At 50.6% G+C, this 20,394-nt stretch overlaps 1 protein-coding gene across 3 annotated transcripts in view; it reads right to left on the reverse strand.

The window, feature by feature from the left end:
• The window catches only part of VRK3 (VRK serine/threonine kinase 3), a 29,067-nt gene that overhangs the window by 3,924 nt on the left and 4,749 nt on the right, over positions 1–20,394 (reverse strand). For all 3 annotated transcript variants that reach the window (XM_045577153.1, XM_036425786.2, XM_045577154.1), the window contains 9 exons: positions 18,087–18,224; positions 15,236–15,421; positions 14,482–14,537; positions 12,051–12,117; positions 10,724–10,808; positions 10,366–10,471; positions 8,327–8,419; positions 7,353–7,485; positions 5,340–5,460 (listed from right to left, as the gene is read on the reverse strand). In XM_045577153.1, the coding sequence (XP_045433109.1) occupies positions 5,340–5,460; positions 7,353–7,485; positions 8,327–8,419; positions 10,366–10,471; positions 10,724–10,808; positions 12,051–12,117; positions 14,482–14,537; positions 15,236–15,421; positions 18,087–18,224 (985 nt within the window). The remainder of the gene's footprint in view (positions 1–5,339; positions 5,461–7,352; positions 7,486–8,326; positions 8,420–10,365; positions 10,472–10,723; positions 10,809–12,050; positions 12,118–14,481; positions 14,538–15,235; positions 15,422–18,086; positions 18,225–20,394) is intronic.

Consider the following 20,394-nt stretch of genomic DNA (forward strand, 5'->3'; position numbering starts at 1 on the left):
GGTACATGCAAAGGTTTTTTTGGGGAAGTGAGAGCAGCCTTTTATTTTATATATTTGTACTCTGTCAGTGTGGCTCAGTGGTTGGACATCATCCCATGAACCAGGAGGTTATGGTTCAATTCCCAGTCAGGGCGCATGTCCGGGTTGCAGTCTCGATCCCCAGTAGGGGACATGCAGGAGGCAGCTGATCCACGATTCTCTCTCATCATTGATGTTTCTATTCCTCTCTCCCCCTCCCTTCCTCTCTTTGAAATAAATAGAAAAACACATGTTTTAAAGAAGAAGAACAAGAGGGGAAAGGGAGGTGTTGGCATGCTCCTAGCAGGGAGAACACCGAGCAGCCTTTTATTTTATTTGTTTATTTTTTAAAATATATTTTATTGATTTTACATAGAGAGGAATTGAGAGGGACGGAGAGTTAGAAACGTCGATGAGAGAGAAACATCGACCAGCTGCCTCTTGCACACCCCCCACTGGGGATGTGCCCGCAACCAAGGTACATGCCCTTGACCGGAATCGAACCCGGGACCTTTCAGTCCGCAGGCCGACGCTCTATCCACTGAGCCAAACCGGTCCTGGCAAGAGCAGCCTTTTAGACAAAACGCCCCATCGCCGTACAGTCGACTCTGGTTATCCGCGGTAGCTGTGGCCCACGGAGTCGCCTCGAACACTGAGTGAGCACATTCTGAATCGGCTTCGAGGGGAAACACAGCATTAGGTTCTGACGAGCCTCTGGTCACATCCTTATCCACTGATGGATGCTGCACCCCCTTGTTTTCGGGGTGTAGACCCACCTCGCTCACTATCACGTGGACTGACGCACAGGGAGCTCACTGTGCCTGCAGGAAGCTCATCTAACTCACACACGTGCTTTCTCTGTGCCTCCTTGCGCTGAGGAACACGAGACAGCGCTTCAGCACCACGCGTGGGGCCTCTCTGGACAGAGAAATCACCAACAGGGAGCACGGAGGGTGGGACATGAGGCATCAAACAAGCCTCATGTAGGACGGGGCTGCACTGAGCACATGCGTGAGCGCTGAGCCCGAGGGCGGAGCGGCGCTGCCTTCCACCTCAGCAGGGAGCACGGCTGGCAGGCGACTCCCCGTGTCTTGCACGCTGAGCCCCAGCCGGTGCGGCGCGGCTGGTTGGGCATTGCCCCGGAAACCAAAAGGCTGCCGGCTGGCTCCTCGCCAGGGCACATACCCAGGTTGTGGGTTTGATCCTTGGTTGGGGGCGCATGCAGGAGGCAACCAAGTGGTTTCTCTCTCACATTGATTCTCTCTCCCTCTCCCTTCCACTCTCTCTAAAAATCATTGAAAATGTATTTTAAAAATATTTTCCCTCCACACAGCGTGTGTCTGAGAAGGACCACGAAAACACTGCAAGGTTTGATTTTGGAGTTGCAAACACATTTTAGAGGACATGCGAATTCACAAATATGAAATCTGTGAGTAACGAAGACTATTACACACAAACATTTGTGCACATGCACATATATAAACACCCCCCACCCCCACCCCTCCACCACTCGGGAAAAACGGAAACTCTCCCACGTCCTGTGCTCCGGGCACTGTACCTTCACGGGCCCGGACCCCTGGCTGGCTGCCCGGTGTGCACCGGCCACTGGGCGCTGCGCTTCCTTCCCTCACAGCCCAGAAGGCCCCAAGCCCCTCTGTGCACGGCTCTGGGCCCAGCTCACGCCTCATCCTCTCCCTGAGGATGTGAGACAGTGAGTGACGGCCCAACATCGCCCCCTCGTGGTTCTTTTGGTCACTGCGGGGTCCAGAAGGACAGCTATGTCAGCGCCCACATCTCTCCCAGGAGCATCTTTTCTTGCCTGCCCTCCCTTTGTCGCTGTGGTTGAGACCAGGTGTTCTAGAATGAACTGCTGTTCATTCAACCTCAGCCTTCTCCCCAGCCTCCTGTGCAGGCCCCAGTCTTTCTACACCCAGGGCCGCTCCCGCCCCTCCATGCCCACAGCCCTCCTGGACTCCCCAGGAAAGCCCCTGGCACGCATGCCCGCTCCTCTGGCCTTGTCTCTCTGCCTGCCTCCCTCCATCTCATGCTCTAGCCATATACACGTGTGTATGTGTGACACACACATACTGAGTGGCCAGATTATTATGAATGCATAATAATCTGGCCATTCAGTGTGTCAGTGTGTGTGTGTGTGTGTGTATGTATTTAGAGGCCCAGTGCATGAATTCATGCATGGGTGGGGTCTGGCCAGCCTGGCCAGGGGGAGGGGACATGGGCGGTTGGCAAGCCTGCCTGCTGGTCAAACTCCTGGTCAAGGGGACAATTTTCATATTAGCCTTTTATTATATAGGATATACACTGAGTGGGCCAGATTATTATGTCTTCAGAGATCATAATAATCTGGCCACTCAGTATGTGTATATAAACACACACATATTAATAACTTACTTATTGTTGACAGTATTACAGGTGCCCCCAAACTTTTCCTAGTCCCCCAAAAAGCTCAAACATCCACCTGCATCTTCTAGTTTCTGCACAAAATGCTCCCTCTGCCCTGGACGGCCTTTGCCCACCTTGACCCCATTCAGTGGCTGCTCCCCCTTCGGGACACAGCTCAAGGGCTGGTCTCGGGGAAGCTTTAGCCCCCTCTTCCCCCACCTAAGCAGAGGAGGCCAATCCCTCCTGAATGTCCGGGCACCCTCTGCACGGGTCCAAGGATGCCCTACAGCAACTGGCAGGGCGCGTGTACAGGAAGGGCTGGGTCTGGGCCCCTTCTCCCGCAGCGGCAGGATGTGTGTGATGAAGGAATGAATGAGACAGTGAGTGACGGCCCGAAAGAGCACTCCTCCCACAACAGCCTGTCGCTGTCAGTGTCCGCGGGGCTTTCCTGCCCAGTTCACAGCCTCAAGAGCAGGGACCGATCCTGAGTCCTATCTGTGCTTTCCTAGCAGGGGCTTCACGCACTGGAGTCTTGGGGCACCACCCTGTCCCTTCTGGGTCCTTTAGTCATTCATTCTGTCAAGAACTGGGCCGAGACCGGTTTGGCTCAATGGATAGAGCGTCGGCTTGGGGACTGAAGGGTCCCGGGTTCGATTCCGGTCAAGGGCATGTGCCTTGGTTGCGGGCATATCCCCAGTAGGGGGTGTGCAAGAGGCGGCTGATCGATGACTCTCTCTCATCAGTGTTTCTAACTCTCTATCTCTTTCCCTTCCTCTCTGTACAAAATCAATAAAATATATTTTAAAAAAAAAAAAAAAGAAAAAAAAAGAACTGGGATGTACAAGCAATGGAACCAATGTTTGTTGAACGAATGGGAAAAGGCCACACACACCAGTAAGAGAAGGCAGGGTTCCAGGAATCCTGCACGTGCCAACATCGCCCCCTCGTGGTTCTTTTGGTCACTGCGGGGTCCAGAAGGACAGCTATGTCAGCGCCCACATCTCTCCCAGGAGCATCGTTTCTTGCCTGCCCTCCCTTTGTCGCTGTGGTTGAGACCAGGTGCTCTAAAATGAACTGCTGTTCATACTGAAACCATCAACATTAAAAGGGTGACTAGGGCCGAAGCCGGTTTGGCTCAGTGGATAGAGCGTCGGCCTGCAAACGAAAAGGTCCCAGGTCAGACATTGTTCAAGGACACAGACACGGCAATACAAACTGGCAATAAACTCGGTGCACATGTCACATTGAGATTAAAGTTGAAGGACACAGTGCTGCGTGAAAAAAGCCAGAATCAGACGAGATTCAGAGAATACCATTTATCCGAGTCAAACACACACAGTACCACGGTCATCATGCAAGTTTAAGGATACACATACATTTAAGCGAATGTTATCAGTGGAACATGTGTGAAGCCTGTGTGAGAGGGTGTCCACGGTTGAGAGGAGGAGGATGGGGGACATAAAAGGGGCAAATAAAACAAGACTCAAGAGGAACCCGTGGCACAGCACGCTGAAAACTAAGAAGCACAACGGACTCGGTGGTGCTCACTGGAGAGTTTTCCCTCTTCCCACTCAGCATGACCCAGGCCTTCTGCTGACAATTGCCGAGATACCTGAGGTCTGAGTCTCCGTTTAGACCTCATTTCTGCGCCTCAGACATCGTTAGCCAACGTCTCCTGGATGCCCCCTTCTGGGCGACTCAGCCCCCAAGTCTATTCCACATTCTGAGTCCCAGCCCCTGTGCCCTCAGCACCTCCTTGTGCCCAGCTGTTCACTGTCCTTGGTGCTGAGGACCAAGCCTCCTTTGCTCACTTCCCTGAGCCCAGATGGCCTGTCCGTGGTGCTGAACACGCAGCACTTTCCAACTTCCCTCTGCAAACAGGTGCCTCTGTCTTTGGTGCTGAACCTCATACCCCAGCACTTCCCTTTGCAGCCAAATGGGGCACTGTCCTTGGTACTGAATGTCTAAAAAAACCCCGGAACTAGCAGATCTGTTTGGAGCTAAAGACTTCCCTTGTCCCAGGATCCCTTGATTTTTTACAGAGAGGAAGGGTTTTGTGTGCAGAGATGAGGAAGGGAAGTGTGAAGACAGACAAGATAGATCCAGAGACATCAAAGTATGTACTTCAGAGGGAGGGAGGGGGCATGAAGAGATTAACCAAAGAATTTATATGCATCCTATATAATAAAACTCTAATATGCAAATTTTCCTCTGGACCAGGAGTTCGACCAGGGGGTGGGGCCAGCTGGCCAACCGCCTGTAGCCCTTCCCCCTGGCCTGGCCTGCTCCTGGTGCTCCCCCCCAATTGGGCAGGGCCAGCCAGATCCTACCAGTGCACAAATTCATGCACCGGGCCTCTAGTATATGTATAACCCGTGAACAGACAATAGTGCAGTAGAGGCTTGGGGAGGGAGTGGGAGTGGGGCAGAAGTCAGTGGGGGGAAAAAGGGTCCATCTGCAATACTTTCCACAATAAAGATAAATCTAAAAAAATGAACACGGGTGGCTGGTGTGGTCTGATGGCTGAGGCAGGGCCCAGACCTAACTGCTCAGGGTGCCCACATCCCGTGAAGGAAGGAATGAGTCATGGTGTCCAGGGCATGGTGAGCATTTTCTACAGGCCAGGCTGTCTGCTGAGTGCTGTGTGCCCGACTCCCCTGAACCCTTCCACAGCCCCCGCAGTGGGTGCCAATAGGATCCCATCTCACTGAGGACACTGAGGCTTGCAGTGTGTGGCCGGAGTCTGGCCCACGCTCTGTCTGCTGGAACAGATGGCAGAGCACGCCTGAGAAATGAAAACGGCAGAGGCCTTAGCTCTGCTGGACAGCGCCTCCCTAATCTGCTCCCTGTTGGGTTCGGAGCTTCTGCCCCAGCTGCATGGGTGCTGGGCCCGTGCTGGGCTCTGCTGACCCCAGACTCACTTCTGTTTCAGCTTCATGACATCCTCGGTGTTGGGAAGGTATTTTGTCCACGGCAGGTTTCCGTAGAGCCACTTCAGCAAACAGTAGCCCAGGGACTGGAGGTCGCTGCGGCGGGAGGGTCCTGGGGAGGGAGGAAAAGAGGAGGCAGCTCAGGCTGGAGGCTCCACTCCACCCGCTTCCTTTCTCCCTTTCACTGACTCAGCCATGCACTCACACCCAACACCCAAACATATGGGCTCTGTCTGCCCATCCGTTTGCCAGCGTTCTCTTCCCCAGCATTAAGAAGTTCAGCAATCTGGAGAAAGGCTGTGTGTAGATGAAGTAGGAGTCCAAAGGCGAAAGATAGTTGTTTTTTAAAATGTATTTTACTGATTTTTTTACCAAGAGGAAGAGAGAGGGATAGAACTAGAAACATCGATCAGCTGTCTCCTACACGGCCCCCCCCCCCCCCCCCCCCCGGGGATGTGCCTGCAACCAAGGTACATGCCCTTGACCGGAATTTAACCTGGGACCCTTCAGTCCACAGGCCAATGCTCTATCCCCTGAGCCAAACCAATTTTGCCTGAAAGATAGTTTTGAAAGGCATTAGGGGTCAGAGGAGCTTCAGCTAAAGGAGCTAAAGACTTCCCTTGTCCCTGGACCCCTTGCTTTTTATTAACACAATTTGTCCTAAGGCAAGGTGAAGATAATATACTTCCAAGGGTAGGGTACAGAAACACTGTCATATTGGGGAATAGCCTACACCGAAGGAGGCAATAACATATAGATTAAGATGCCCTGAGCTGTCAGGCAGCAAGCAATCATCCTATTCAGGTTTGGGGAAAGTGCCTTTCCAGCCGATCCAATAGGTAATTACATATGTGACTCAGCCCTTGTTGAGCCCCCAAGTTTCATCAACCTTTTGATAAAACTCTTGTAATTATGACATGCTGGAATTGGCTTCCAGTACCATTCTTTGTCCGCCTACTCACGCTCACGAGCCTCTGTTACTCTCATTCCCGCTCTCACCATCCCTTCATCCTGCACTCACTAGCTCACACCCCATCTACTCTCTTTCATTCGTGCACTCATGTGTTCGATGAGCCCACAGAGCCCTGTGTGCCAGCCCATGCAATTTCTCAAATTCTAGAGAGTTTGGTTGGGTCCCAGCCCTTCGGTCTAGTGGGGAGATGGTTGTAGAGTGGGATTACCTGGGTTACAGAGGACACAGAACAGGGCATGAGAGAGCTCAGGAGGGAAAACACTGAAGACAGCCTCAGCAGGGGAGCAGAGACCCTTGGGTTTTATTTTTCTTACGCAACCTAACTGTCACGATTTAGACAACTTGTGTAAGCACTCAACAAACACAGAGCTGACGTGCCAGACTTTCCCTGGGTGAGCTCAGAGCCCAGTCTGTGGGGAGGACGCAGGCTGGCTCACGGATGGCCATGGTATCATGGGGTCTGGGAAAGAGGGGCTAAGACCTCCTCACGGAATCTGCCTGGGCTCTCTGCTCCCCCTGCACACTGCCCGTGGATAATCTCACCCCTCTCCCAGGGCTCCGGCTGATAACTCCTGAGATCCTGTCCACACCCAAGTCTCTGTCTGGAGTTCAGCCCGGCGTTTTGGACACGGATAGCCAACTGCTCCCTCAACAGCTCCCCTGTGTGAGTCTGCAGCAACTCTCGTGTTCCAAGTCCACACCAGATCCTGAATCGGAACCTCGGGACCTGACCTGCCAGGCTTCCTGGTGCCCAGCAGCCCTCTGTCCTTGGTGCTGAACCACTACCCACACCTTTCTAATGCCCGGGGACACCATTCTTTCCTTTTTTTAAAAAAATCTTTATTGTTGAAAGTATTACAGATGTCCCCTACCCCCCAATGACCCCACCCGTTCTTAATTCTGAATCCCTGTCATGGCTCCCTCAGGTGACCCTGTCTCTGGTCATCTGCTGTCTGTGGCTGTGAAAACCCAGAGCTGCTCTCGTATGAAAAGCGTGTCTCCAGTCCTAAACCCTCTCTCTGGCCTCTTACCGCATCCCTTGTGCAGGTCCATGCTAATGAACTCCAGGTCCCCCTCGTGAGGCCTCCTGCTGCCTTCCTTGTAGGGCACGTGCTTGCCGCCGGGGGAGTAGCGGTAGGCGAAGCCGTAACCTGCCAGGGTCACCTGTGTGGGCGTGGGGAGAAAAGCCATACAGTTTGGAGGTTGGACTCTGGAATTAGACATCTCAATCGTGGGTGTAATCTGTACATGCCCTTGACCGGAATCGAATCTGGGACCCTTCAGTCTGCAGGCCGACGCTCTATCCACTGAGCCAAACCGGATAGGGCGGTGTGCTGTTTTTCTAAAAAAATATGCCTTTATGGACTTATATATAATATGTATATTATAAAATCCATACATTTATTTACATGATGGCTACATACAAAAGTACAGCACTGTGGTACGTACATATCTACAGGTATATTCTTTCCACTCATCCCTGCTGTGCTTTTCCCAGGTGAGGCAGCCCGAGGCTGGCTCAGCCAGGTGCCTCTGAGTGAGGGAATCAGCAGAGGAAAACATATGCATTTAAAATGTTGACTACTATATCCAAATTACCTTCCAAAGAGGTAGCCCAATTCATACTTCCAACAAAATATAAAGAATTATTTCTTTCTATCCTTTTATCACCATGGATATTATCATTTTTTAATTTTTTGTCTACCCTAGGGTAAAAAGTAGTATGTTCTAATTTCCATTTCTATGCTTTTTAGGGAGGTTAGAACATTTAAAAAATACATTTAACTAAATTGTGGATTTCTTTTTCTATGAACTGCTTTTCCTATTCATTATTCACTTTTTTACTGAGTTGCTCATCTCTTCTTATTTATTCAGGTAAGCTCTTTATATATGATGGGTAGCAATTCTTTGTCTGCCATGAGCATTGTAAAATAAATGGAAGTTTTGAGACGGCTGAGATCTTGAGTCCAGAGGGGCCCCGGGGTGGGGAGGACCTGGCTATTACCTGGCTCCGGTCCAGGGGATTCACAAAGATATTCCTGGCTGTCACATTTCCATGAACATACTCGTTCTCATGGAGGAACTCCAGGGCATCCAGCTGGGGGAGGAAGAACAAAGTGATCTCCGTGAGTAGCACGACTAACACAAAGAGGCTCTGATGCCAAGCCCGGTGCATGAATCCCCTCTGAGACCTGCCGCCGTATGGCCTGCTTCTGCTGGGACTGTGGGCAGGTTTAAGCTGGCTGATTCTGGGGGAAGCATTAGGAAGTCCACTCTGACAGCACACCTAAGCAGGTCTTCTAATTAGGCTTCAAAAATTTCAACATTAAGCTGAAACCGGTTTGGCTCAGTGGATAGAGCGTCTGCTTGCGGACTGAAAGGTCCCGGGTTCGATTCCGGACAAGGGCATGTACTTTAGTTGTGGGCACATCCCTCCAGTGAGGGGTGTGCAAGAGGCAGCTGATAGATGATTCTCTCTCATCCATGTTTCTAACTCTCTGTCCCTGTCTCCTCCTCTCTGTAAAAAATCAATAAAATATATATTTTTTAAAATTTCAGCATTAATGCTAACACTTGGTTTCCTATGTATCTCTTGTATCTATTTCTTAGTTGACTGCAAACTCAGGAGAGAGAGAAGTTGGTTACTTATTGTGTGTAACACACACACACCCACACACACCCACACACACACACACACACACCCAATGCCCATTTATATCAAAGAGTTCTCATTTCTCCTAGAGAGCAGAAATACGTTTAGTTAAGCAATTTATATTCTTATCTCTAACTCCAACGTCTCCACTGAGTTCTAGGCTCAGTGAACTGCCTCGGTGTTAGTTACATCCCAATCCCCCTTTACTCCAAGGCTTAACTGTCCACCAAGTTCTGTCTGTCCTACAAACTCTCTATCCCATAGCCTGGCCCCTCTCCTTAGGCCTCGTCCTGTCTCATTTGGCCTCTGCACCCCTCCAGTCCCTCCCCACAAGGCCCACGGGGTCCTTCTGCCTCCAGAGCTGACCCTGCCCCTCCCTTGCTCCCACTCCCCCCATGGCTCCCCAGTGCCCTCAGGATAGAGTCCTAGCTCCTCAGCTTGGTAATGCAAAGCCCTGCGTGATCCGGTCACTGCTGACCTCTCCACACCAACCTCCCCCTCCCCATGTCACTGCAGACTGAGCATAAAGACCTCTGGGACTCACCTATTAATAGTATGTTCCTCCCTTGCCACTCTCATCCCTCCCCCGATTTAAATTGGGTGCTCTTACTCGCCATCACAGCAGGGGGACTTTTAAAAATATATTTTATTGATTTTTTACAGAGAGGAAGGAAGAGAGATAGAGATAGAAACGTCAATGAGAGAGGAACATCGACCAACTGCCTCTTGCACACCCCCTACCGGGGATGTGCCCGCAACCAATGTACATGCCCCTGACTGGAATCGAACCTGGGACCCTTCAGTCCGCAGACCGACTCTACCACTGAGCCAAACCGGTTTCAGCAGCAGGGGGACATTTCTATCCAGAGACCTTTTCACAATTTGTTTAACTGTTTAATACAATCCTCTCCGACCAGACCTAAGAACCATGTCTGTGCTCCTCTCTGCTGTGCTCCCAGCCCCTGGGACAGTGTCTGATACCCCGTAGGGACCTTATAAATATTCAAGGAAAGGACGGATGAAGCAAGGAATGAATGAATGAATGCTGTATGTTCTCGCCCACACAGGCCTCTGCCTAAGCTGTACCCACGGCCTGGAATAGCCTCATGCACGTCCGCTCCCTCTCTCCGCGGCTCCTTGCTATTTCCCGCTCTTGGTTTAGAAAGGACCTCCATCCAGGAGCGCAAACCTCCATCCGATAGCCTCAAAGTGAGGCTGGGGTCCTTCCTCCAGGGCCACAGCCCCTGAACGCCCCTGGGGGTGATGCTTGTTCCGCTGGTGCTAACGGCCTGGGGGTGCTTGTCCTCAGGGTCCAGCAGAGGGCGGCCGGGTGGAACGTGCCAAGGAACAGCCTGACCTACCAGCACCGGGGGCCACCCCTGGATACATACCAGCCGGCAGGCCATCTGGAACACGGACTGCATGGACATTATGTGCTTCGGGTTGTCATCCAGGGTTAACTGCAGGCTCCTCCCCAGCAGGGGGAGCACCAAGAACCTGGAAGACACGAGCACCCCAGGTGGAGAGATGACAGGGGAGCAAGCAGAACAAAGGACACTGAGGGGGGGGGGGGGGGACTGTGCTGGGTGGCCAGCTGGTCCCAGGCAAGATCAAGGGTTCTGATGGGTGGGGATCGCCTGGCTCAAAGCAGGAGAAAGGAAGGAAGCAACTAGCCCCAGCCACGTCCCAGCGCATGACAGGGAGAGAAAGGAAAGGGCCAGTGGGGGGGTAGCGAGTTAAGCGACTCACCTGTACTTGTCCTCGTGAACGCCGAAACCAAAACAGGTGGGGATGGCCAGTAAGGGGGTTGAGGACATCTTCTTCCACTTGTTCACTGTGGGAAGCAGGGACCTGAGAGCTTAGAGCCCACCTGGGCCCAGGCCCTTGGGGACAAGAGCCCATTCTCAGGCCAGAAGCAAAGAATCTGTGCTCAGGCCAGACCCTGGGTCTCCTGGTCGGAAACACCACCTCTATGGGTGGGTGACAGTGGGGGTGCTCACAGGGTGGGCCTGGTGACCCCTGAAATCTCATCTATGCCTGCAGGTGACAAGGGCTAAACATGGGGAAAGAATATACAAATCTGGAGTGAGTGGGCGGGATAAGAACGGGAGAACTGAATTCACACGTATAGCTCATAAGATCGGGAAATGACTAAACAGGTCATGGTGCCGCTAGACGTTAGCCCGTCTTCCGGGATCTCCATGGGATGGTACAGAGGCAGCGGGATGCTGGTAACAGTTTAACAGCTGGCTGTCCAGGGAGAAAGCGCCCTGGTTTGTAGTGTTTGCCAATTTCTATGGTGTAAATATTCCCACCAAGGTCAATTTCAAGCTACCGACATGACGTCACAGAACGTGGAGATGGGAAGGGATTTGCAGCAGCACACTGGTAAGGTATCGTCCCCACCGTCCAGATACAAGGACATAAACCATCTCAAGGGTGTAGATTACAGAAAGAGACGAATAATTATGAAGTGATGAGTTTTGAGTACTTATTACCCTTCTTCTTCTTCTTCTTCTTCTTCTTTTTTATATTGTAGTTACTACAATGTAGTACCTTTTCTTTTTTTTAATATATTTTATTGATTTTTGTACAGAGTGGAAGGGAGAGAGATAGAGAGTTCGAAACATCAATGAGAGAGAGTCATCGATCAGCTGCCTCTTGCACACCCCCTACTGGGGATATGCCCGCAACCAAGGTACATGCCCTTGACCAGAATCGAACCCGGGGCCCTTCAGTCCCCAAGCTGACGCTCTATCCACTGAGCCACACCGGTCCCGGCTTACCCTTCTTCTTAGCCTAACTTGTTGTACTGTTATGATGTAATTAATTTAAATAATGGCCATGTTTAACAACTGGCTTGAGCTCATTTTGAAATTTGAACAACTGGCTCTCAAGAGCTGGTATGAGCTGGCCTCCGCCCGTGCTGTCGGCCCTGTGAGGCCTGAAAACTGAGGGGTGACAGGGCCTTCTGTCTAACCCCCACCCTCCCCACACCTTCAGGGAGAAGCCAGGTGCTCTGACCAAGCTGGTACCTCCACGTCTGCCCCCCTGCCCACCACTCCCTGCAGAGTACCTTGCGAAATCTTGGCGGCCCGCTGGAAGAAGTTCTGCTCATTGAACAAGCGCCCATCCTTGGCATCCTAGTGTGGGGGGGAGGGGGAGGAGGCTGTCACACTGGAATCCCTCAGACAAGGGACCCCAGATCACTGCTGGCCAAGCATTACCCAGGGCAGTGGTCAGCAAACTCATTAGTCACCAGAGCCAAATATCAACAGTACAACGATTGAAATTTCTTTAGAGAGCCAAATTTTTAAACTTAAACTATATAGGTAGGAACCTTATTAACTTAATTAGAGTACTCCTAAGCTGGCTTTTGCTAAAAACTCAAGGGGCCAAAGAGCTGCATGAGGCGCAGTTTGCCGACCACTGCCCCAGGGTAATGCCAGCAACAACTCAGGTTCCCCATCAAGTCCTGCAGATCGTAACCAAATTCCTCAGGGTGCCACACGGACCCCGTATCAGAGACTTCGAGTTACCTCCCAGTGCCCAGGCTCCTTTCCTTTCTTTTAAAAAAATTAAAAAAAAAAAAAATATATATATATATATTTTATTGGTATTTTACAGAGAGGAAAAGAGAGGGATAGAGAGTTAAAAACATTGATGAGAGAGAATCATCTATCAGCTGCCTCTTGCACACCCCCTACTGGGGATGTGCCCGCAACCAAGGTACATGCCCTTGACCAGAATCGAACCTGGGACCTTTCAGTCCGCAGGCCGACGCTCTACCCACTGAGCCAAGCCGGTTTCGGCTCCTTTCCTTTCTTTTACGACGGGACCTACAAGTTTTCACTAAACAGATGGCCTTCCGCTGGAAACTGGATTCCTGAGCCTCCCTTGAAGTGAAGAATGACCACGTGACACGTTCTGGCCATCGGGGATGTGAGCCAAGGAGAATTGGGCAACCCCCAGGTTATGCCCTTAATGGGCGGGGCAGGCTCCCCCTGCCTCCTCTGCTCCTGTTGGCTGGAGTGCACAGGCCGTGGGGGCGGGAGCAGCCATGTCAACCCACAGATGAAGGTCATGGGCTGAGAATGTTGGAGCAACAAGAGAGAAGGAAATTGGACCTCTCCGTTACGGAACCACCATATCAGCCCTGGACCACTGTCCCAGGCTTCTATGTGAAAGAGAAATAAAATAGTATTTTTGCTCAGGCCATTGTTAATACTGGGTCATTTCCCCCAGCAGTAAAACCACATAAATGAATTAAATACGAGTACAGCTGGCTTCATAAGAGCAGAGGGTCAAAGAGAAGTCGTTTCAGATCCCAGCTGTCATTCATTCACTCTTTCTACAAAGCACCTACCATGTGCTGAGGACTGCTCTGGGCGCTGGAGATACAGCTGTGGGATTCCCTGGGAAACGAGGTCACTACCCCACAGGCTTGCTTGGAAACGCTCAGCCCAGAGTCGGCCCGGAACAGGCTCTCAACACGCAGGCGCTGTTACTTCTCTGGCTCCGGAGCCCTCGCTCTAAACCACTCACATGGCCTCTGTCCATCTAGGGCACATGTGTCAAACACAAGGCCCGCGGGCCAAATCCGTCCCGCCAGGCCTTGCAATGTGGCCCGCACTGCGCTGTCATCACTGCACTCCGCTGCATTTCCATCACAATGACAGTTTATGACTGTTCAGTAAACCATTCGGCCCGCGATTTAGGCTGGATTTTAGATTTTGGCCCCTTCTCTGATTGAGTTCGACACCCCTAATCTAGGGCCAGGAAGGAGACCCAACCCAGCTGTCCCAGGGTCCCAGGGGGGTGAGGGTGGGTGAGAAAATCGGAAGAAATAAAAGTCACCCACGATTCCAGCACTCATGCCTTAGCCAGTATGGCTCCAGGAAGACTTCCGTTTTATATTATAGTTGGTGCTCAATAAATACAGCTGTGAAGCCCTGACTGGTTTGGCTCAGTGGCTAGAGCGTCAGCCTGCAGACTGAAAGGTCCCGGGTTCGATTCCGGTCATGGGCATGTACCTTGGCTGCAGGCACATCCCCAGTAGGAGGTGTGCAGGAGGCAGCTGATCGATGTTTCTCTTTCATCGATGTTTCTGACTCTCTATCCCTCTCCCTTCCTCTCTGTAAAGAATCAATAAAATATATTTAAAAATATATATATATAGCTGTGAGGCAAGCAGTGGTGGGCAGATGGGCCGCCTGAGGTGTGTGCTGTTACCGGTGTGTGCTGATCTCAGACTTACAGGTGACGAGAGTCATTTCAAAGAGGGAGGCGCATGCTCAGATCGCAGAGCTGGGACGTGTGAGAGGCAGGGCCTCTGAGCTCCCTGGGAGATGAGGAACCTGAGGCCCGGCCCAGGTCCCACTGCCCCAGGCTCTGCTGCCTGCCCCAGCCCACAGAAAGGCTGGGAGACCCAGGATGCTCTTGCCAAAGCCCCAGACCCTCCCTCAGCGCTTCCCTCCCTGGCCCAGGCACCCCCCAGGCCCACTCACTAGTTTCAGCGAGAATCGTTTCTGGCCACTCGGCTCCCAGGCGGGGACAGGCTCAGCTGTGGACGGACAAAACGGGCGAGGTTATGATCTACAGCAAGCATGTCAAACTCGCCGCCCGTGTGCGGCCCGCCTGCTGTGCGTCTGACATGCTTGGTCTACAGGGAAAGTGAGTGACAGCGCCCTCAAACTTCCCAGTGAGGAGCAGCCGTCTCGGTTCCCTGGCTCCCACAGGGCCAGGGGCACTCTCGGTTTCCAAGACCTGCTCCTCCGTGTTTCCAGACAGCTTCCTCTTCTCTGCCTCTTTCTCTCTCTGGGAACACCCAGCTACGAAAAGGTTATGAACACAGCAGGTCTGAGACTGCTCTCCTTGGAAAAGCCTCGCTGGATTTCCGGAGGGTCTGGCATTTACTAACCCAGAGGTCGGCAAACTCATTAGACAACAGAGCCAAATATCCACAGGACAACGACTGAAATGTCTTCGGAGAGCCACATTTTTTAAACTGAAGCTTCTTCTAACGCCACTTCTTCAACATAGACTCGCCCAGGCCGTGGTATTTTGTGGAAGGGCCACGCTCAAGGGGCCAAAGAGCCGCATGTGGCTCGCCAGCCACAGTTTGCCGACCACTGGTCTAAGAGAATTTGGCCTAGAGGCAGGTGTGCAGCTGGGGTATGGCTTCCATTTTCATTCTCAGAAAGGGGCCCCCCCTCCCTTTGCCCTGGTTCCAGCGCCTGCCTGCTTGAAAACAGGGTGTACCTTCATAGACAATGCCCTGGTCGTCCCTGGTCTGCAAGGATGCCAGCCTCCAGTACCGTCCATTCTTGTCCGTCATCACTGTCCCCTGAGGCAAAGCCTCCAGGGAGATGGTCACATGGTGCCGCTTCTGGGTCCGGGGGCTTTTCTTCTGCGGGCTGCTTTTGGGGATCAGAGGACTGGTCCATCCTATGGCAGGGTGGCCAGAATCAAGGAGAAGGGGCATCCGGGAGAGAAAAGTTGAATGAATAATGAGACAATACTCATAGTTCTGTTCACTTATTCATTTGTTCAAATGAAAAACAACAACAAGCCGAAGACCGGTTTGGCTCAGTGGCTAGAGCGTCGGTCTGCGGACTGAAAGGTCCCGGGTTCGATTCTGGTCAAGGGCATGTACCTTGGTTGTGGGCACGTCCCCGGTAGGAGGTGAGCAAGAGGCAGCTGATTGATGATTCTCTCTCTTCGATGTTTCTAACTCTCTATCCCTCTCTCTTCCTCTCTGTGAAAAATCAATAAAATATATTAAAAAAGAAAAGAGAAAAAAAGAAAAACAACAAAATGGTTCCTGAAACTTCTCACGGGTCAGGTCTTTGTTTTTTTGTGTGTGTGTGTTTTAAAAAATATATAATTTATTGACTTTTTACAGAGAGGAAGAGAGAGGGACAGAGAGTCAGAAACATCGATGAGAGAGACATTGATCAGCTGCCTCTTGCACCCCCCTCACTCGGGATGTGCCTGCAACCAAGGTACATGCCCCTGACCGGAATCGAACCTGGGACCTTTCAGTCCGCAGGCCGACGCTCTATCCACTGAGCCAAACGGTTTCGGCGGGTCAGGTCCCTGTGACGTGAGTCAGACCTGGGCCCCTCCCACCAGAGCCCTGCTTAGGTGGGGGAGTCTGACCTGGACACAGCCATCAGGGCAAGGCAGTCAGAGAGCTATGGAAAGGAGACTGGCGGGGCCTGGAGAAGTCAGGGAAGGCTTCCAGGAGGAGGGGACATTGGCGTTCGGTCCTGTTGAATGAATAGAACTTGCCAGGGGAAGAAAGACATTCTAGACATTCAACCAAAAAACATCCCGAGACAAGACTTGGCCTTGTGCTAAGTATAAAGAAATTTGTGCCGAATGAAAAACAACAATAGATAAAGCGTCGGCCTGCAGACTGAAAGGTCCCGGGTTCGATTCCGGTCAAGGGCATGTACATTGGTTGCGGGCACATCCTCGGTAGGGGGTGTGCAAGAGGCAGCTGGTCTATGTTTCTAGCTGTCTATCCTTCTCCCTTCCTCTCTATAAAAAAAATCAATAAAATATATTAAAAAGAAAGAAAAAAAGAAAGAAAGAAAGAAACTTATTAGGCTGTGGCCCTGCCCTTGACTGGCTGCCGGACTGGCAAGAGAATGGGGAGGTGTGGTGAGGAGGAAAAGATATCAACTGGACGTGGACATAGAAAAAAATATGAACGTCCCCCTTCCTCCCACCTCCCACCTCCCCAAGGCACAGAATGGCCCGCGGTGGTGGGGCCTACAGGATAACAAGGGACAAAGAGGAGACACGGAGGGCTGCGACGTCAGATCTCAGGACCTGGGGGGGAGGAGAGCGGCTTGTGGCCCGCAAGCCTCCTTTCCTCGCTGGCTGCCAGAAGCCTAGATGGCACTGGTGCTCCAGGGACTGGCACTGGCACGGCAGGTGCGCAAAGAGCAGAGAGAGGCTCTGAGGGAAAGGAGATGGCCCTGACTCAGCCTGTGGAGCTCAGAAAAGGCTTCCTGGAGACCTGACCGCGTGTTGGGAAAGTGGCGGCATGCCAGCAGGGCAGGGAGGGGAGGATCCCTGCTGAGGAAACAGACAGGCAAAGACCAAAGGCTGAGGGCCCCTCAAAGTACCTCTAGAAAGTAAATTTTCTTTCTTTCGAGGAAGGGAGAGAGATAGAGAGCTGGAAACATCAATGAGAGAGAAACATCGATCAGTTGCCTTCTGCACACTCCCTACTGGGAATGTGCCCGCAACCAAGGCACATGCCCCTGACTGGAATCGAACCTGGGACCCTTGAGTCCGCAGGATGATGCTCTATCCACTGAGCCAAACTGGTTTCGGCCTTTAAAAAAAAAAAAAAAATATATATATATATATATATATTTTATTGATTTCAGAGAGGAAGGGAAGAGAAAGAGAGATAGAAACATCAATGAGAGAGAATCATTGATCGACTGCCCCCCACTGGGGATTGAGCCTGCAACCTGGACATGTGCCCTTGACCGGAATCAAACCCTGGATCCTTCAGTCTGCAGGCCAATGCTCTATCTACTGAGCCAAACCAGCGAGGGCCAGAAAGTAAATTTTCTGTGCACAGAGGTTGTTGTGAGAGCTAAGACAGGATCCAGGTCGCACAGAGTGTCAGGTGCCAGGTTGAAGAGGTGAGACTGTGGGGCAATGGGAACAGAAGGTGACTGTGATCAGGGAGGGACGGGGGTCAATTCTGTGTAGAGATGGGATTGGAGGGGGACCTGGAGGCTGGGATAAGGGTCCAGGCAGGTGTGAGTGACGCCTGAGCGCCCAAACCCTGTCAGATGACCCGCCTTTAAACCGTCTAGAATCAGGCCAGACTGATCCTAACTCTTTTTTTTTTTTTTTAAATATATATTTTATTGATTTTTTACAGAGAGGAAGAGAGAGGGATAGAGAGTTAGAAACATCGATGAGAATCATCGATCAGCCGCCTCTTGCACACTCCCTACTGGGGATGTGCCCGCAACCAAGGTACATGCCCTTGACCGGAATCGAACCCGGGACCCTTCAGTCCGCAGGCCGATGCTCTATCCACTGAGCCAAACCGGTTTCAGCTGATCCTAACTCTTACTTTTGCCCTTCAAGGCATCTTCAGACTCAGAACTCTCGTAGTCTGACAAGAAGGATGACGAAGACGTGCTACAACAGCTGGACCATTTCACTTTCTTGGGAGCGGGTTCATAACTGGGGTTCTTCTCTTTTCTGGAGCCTAGAGAGAGGAAGACCGAATGCAAACGAGAGTTACAAAGGCCCTTTCCAGGAAACATAAAACCATAAACTCAAGTTCAAAGTCAACCACACTCTACCCTTGACCCTCACAGCCAAGTCTTGCTTCTTCTTTGGCAGGGGTGTGTGTGTGTAAATATATTTTATTGATTACTTTACAGAGAGGAAGGGAGGGGGATAGAAGAGTTAGAAACATCGATGAGAGAGAACCATCGAAGAGCTGCCTCCTGCACACCCTCCACCGGGGATGTGCCCGCAACCAATGCACATACCCTTGACCAGAATCAAACCTTCAGTCTGCAGGCTAATGCTCTATCCACTGAGCCAAACCGGTTTCAGCTTGTGTGTGTTTTTTAATCCTCACCTGAGGCTGTGTTTATTAATTTTAGAGAGAGGAAAAGAGAGAGAAACATCGATTGGTTGTGTCTTGCACAAACCCCAACCGGGGACCGAACTCACAAGGTAAGTATGTGGCCTGACCGGGAATTGAACCTATGACCTTTTGGTGTACGGGATGAGGCTCCAACCAACTTAGCCACACTGGCCAGGGCAGTCAATTGTTTTAAAAGAGATATTCTTGCCCGGCCAGCATGGCTCAGTGGTTGAATGTCAACCTATGAACCCAGTGGGGGTGTCGGGCATGTAGGAGGCAGCCAATCCCTGATTCTCTCTCATCACTGATGTTTCTAGCTATCTCTCCCTCTCTTTCCTCTCTGAAATCAGTGAAAAAAAATATATATAAAAAATAAAGTAGGCCGAAACCCGTTTGATTCAGCGGATAGAGCGTTGGCCTGGGGACTGAAATATCTCAGGTTTGATTCCGGTTAAGGGCATGTACCTTGGTTGTGGGCACATCCCCAGTAGGAGGTGTGCAGGAGGCAGCTGATCGATGTTTCTCTCTCATCGATGTTTCTAACTCTCTATCCCTCTCCCTTCCTCTCTGTAAAAAAGTCAATAAAATATATTTTAAAAAAAGAAGGAAAAAAAAAGGATTGAGACATATTGGCCAGGCCAGACTTATTTTAATAAGAAAAATAAATCCATTCATTTGTTTCTAGTCTTGAAGTAGCATTTTCTGATACTGACAGCCAAATACAATCCCAAATGATAAAATGAATGCTGCTGAACTTTCTGCCATGTCTGCCAACTCCCTTCGGTGGCTTTCAGATAAGTAAATACATCTCGATTCACCAGGATCTGTGCCTGGACTTTCCCCTGGCCAGGACCCTAGCTGACCCATGAGTCATTTATTTAGTCAGCCAATCAAGAAGATTGTGCCAGGAATGGTCCCGAGCGCTGTGCAGACAAACCACAGTCAACACAGCCTACAGACCACAATGACTTCCTCTCCTTATAGAGTGTAAAATGAGAAGCAACAGAAATAAGTAAAATACTGTACTCAACTGGGTTGATACTCAAAGTACCAAAAGGCAATATAAAGCAGGAAAAGGGGTTTGGGAGTGTTATGTATAGGGAAGGTGTGATTTTATTTGATTTTTAAATATATTTTCATTGATTTCAGAGAGGGAAAAAGAAACATCATTGATGAGAAATAATCACTAACCGGCTGTCTCCTGCACGCCCCACACTGGGGATGTGCCCTTGGCCAGGCATGTGCCTCTGAGCCACACCAGCTGGACAGAGAAGGTGTGATTTAAAAAAAAAAAAAAAAAAAAAAAAAATAATTATATATATATATATATATATATATATATATATATATTATTGATTTTTTTACAGCGAGGAAGAGAGAGGGATAGAGAGTTAGAAACATCGATGAGAGATAATCATCGATCAGCTGCCTCCTGCACATCCCCTACTGGGGATGTGCCCACAACCAAGGTACATGCCCTAGACCAGAATCAAACCCAGGACCTTTCAATACGCAGGCTGACACTCTATCCACTGAGCCAAACCGGTTTCGGCAGTGTGATTTTTTAAAAAAATCAATTTTTAAAATTCGTTTCCTTATTTTTTATATATATATATGTATATGTATATGTATATATATATATATATATATATATATATACACACACATACATACATACATATATATATATATATATAATTTCCGAGAGGAAGGAAGGGGGAGAGAGAAATAGAAACACCAATAATGAGTTAGAATCATTGATCGGCTGCCTCCTGCACAC

This window comes from Pipistrellus kuhlii, unplaced genomic scaffold, assembly GCF_014108245.1.
Source record: "Pipistrellus kuhlii isolate mPipKuh1 unplaced genomic scaffold, mPipKuh1.p scaffold_m20_p_84, whole genome shotgun sequence".
In the NCBI taxonomy this organism is placed as follows: Eukaryota; Metazoa; Chordata; class Mammalia; order Chiroptera; family Vespertilionidae; genus Pipistrellus; species Pipistrellus kuhlii.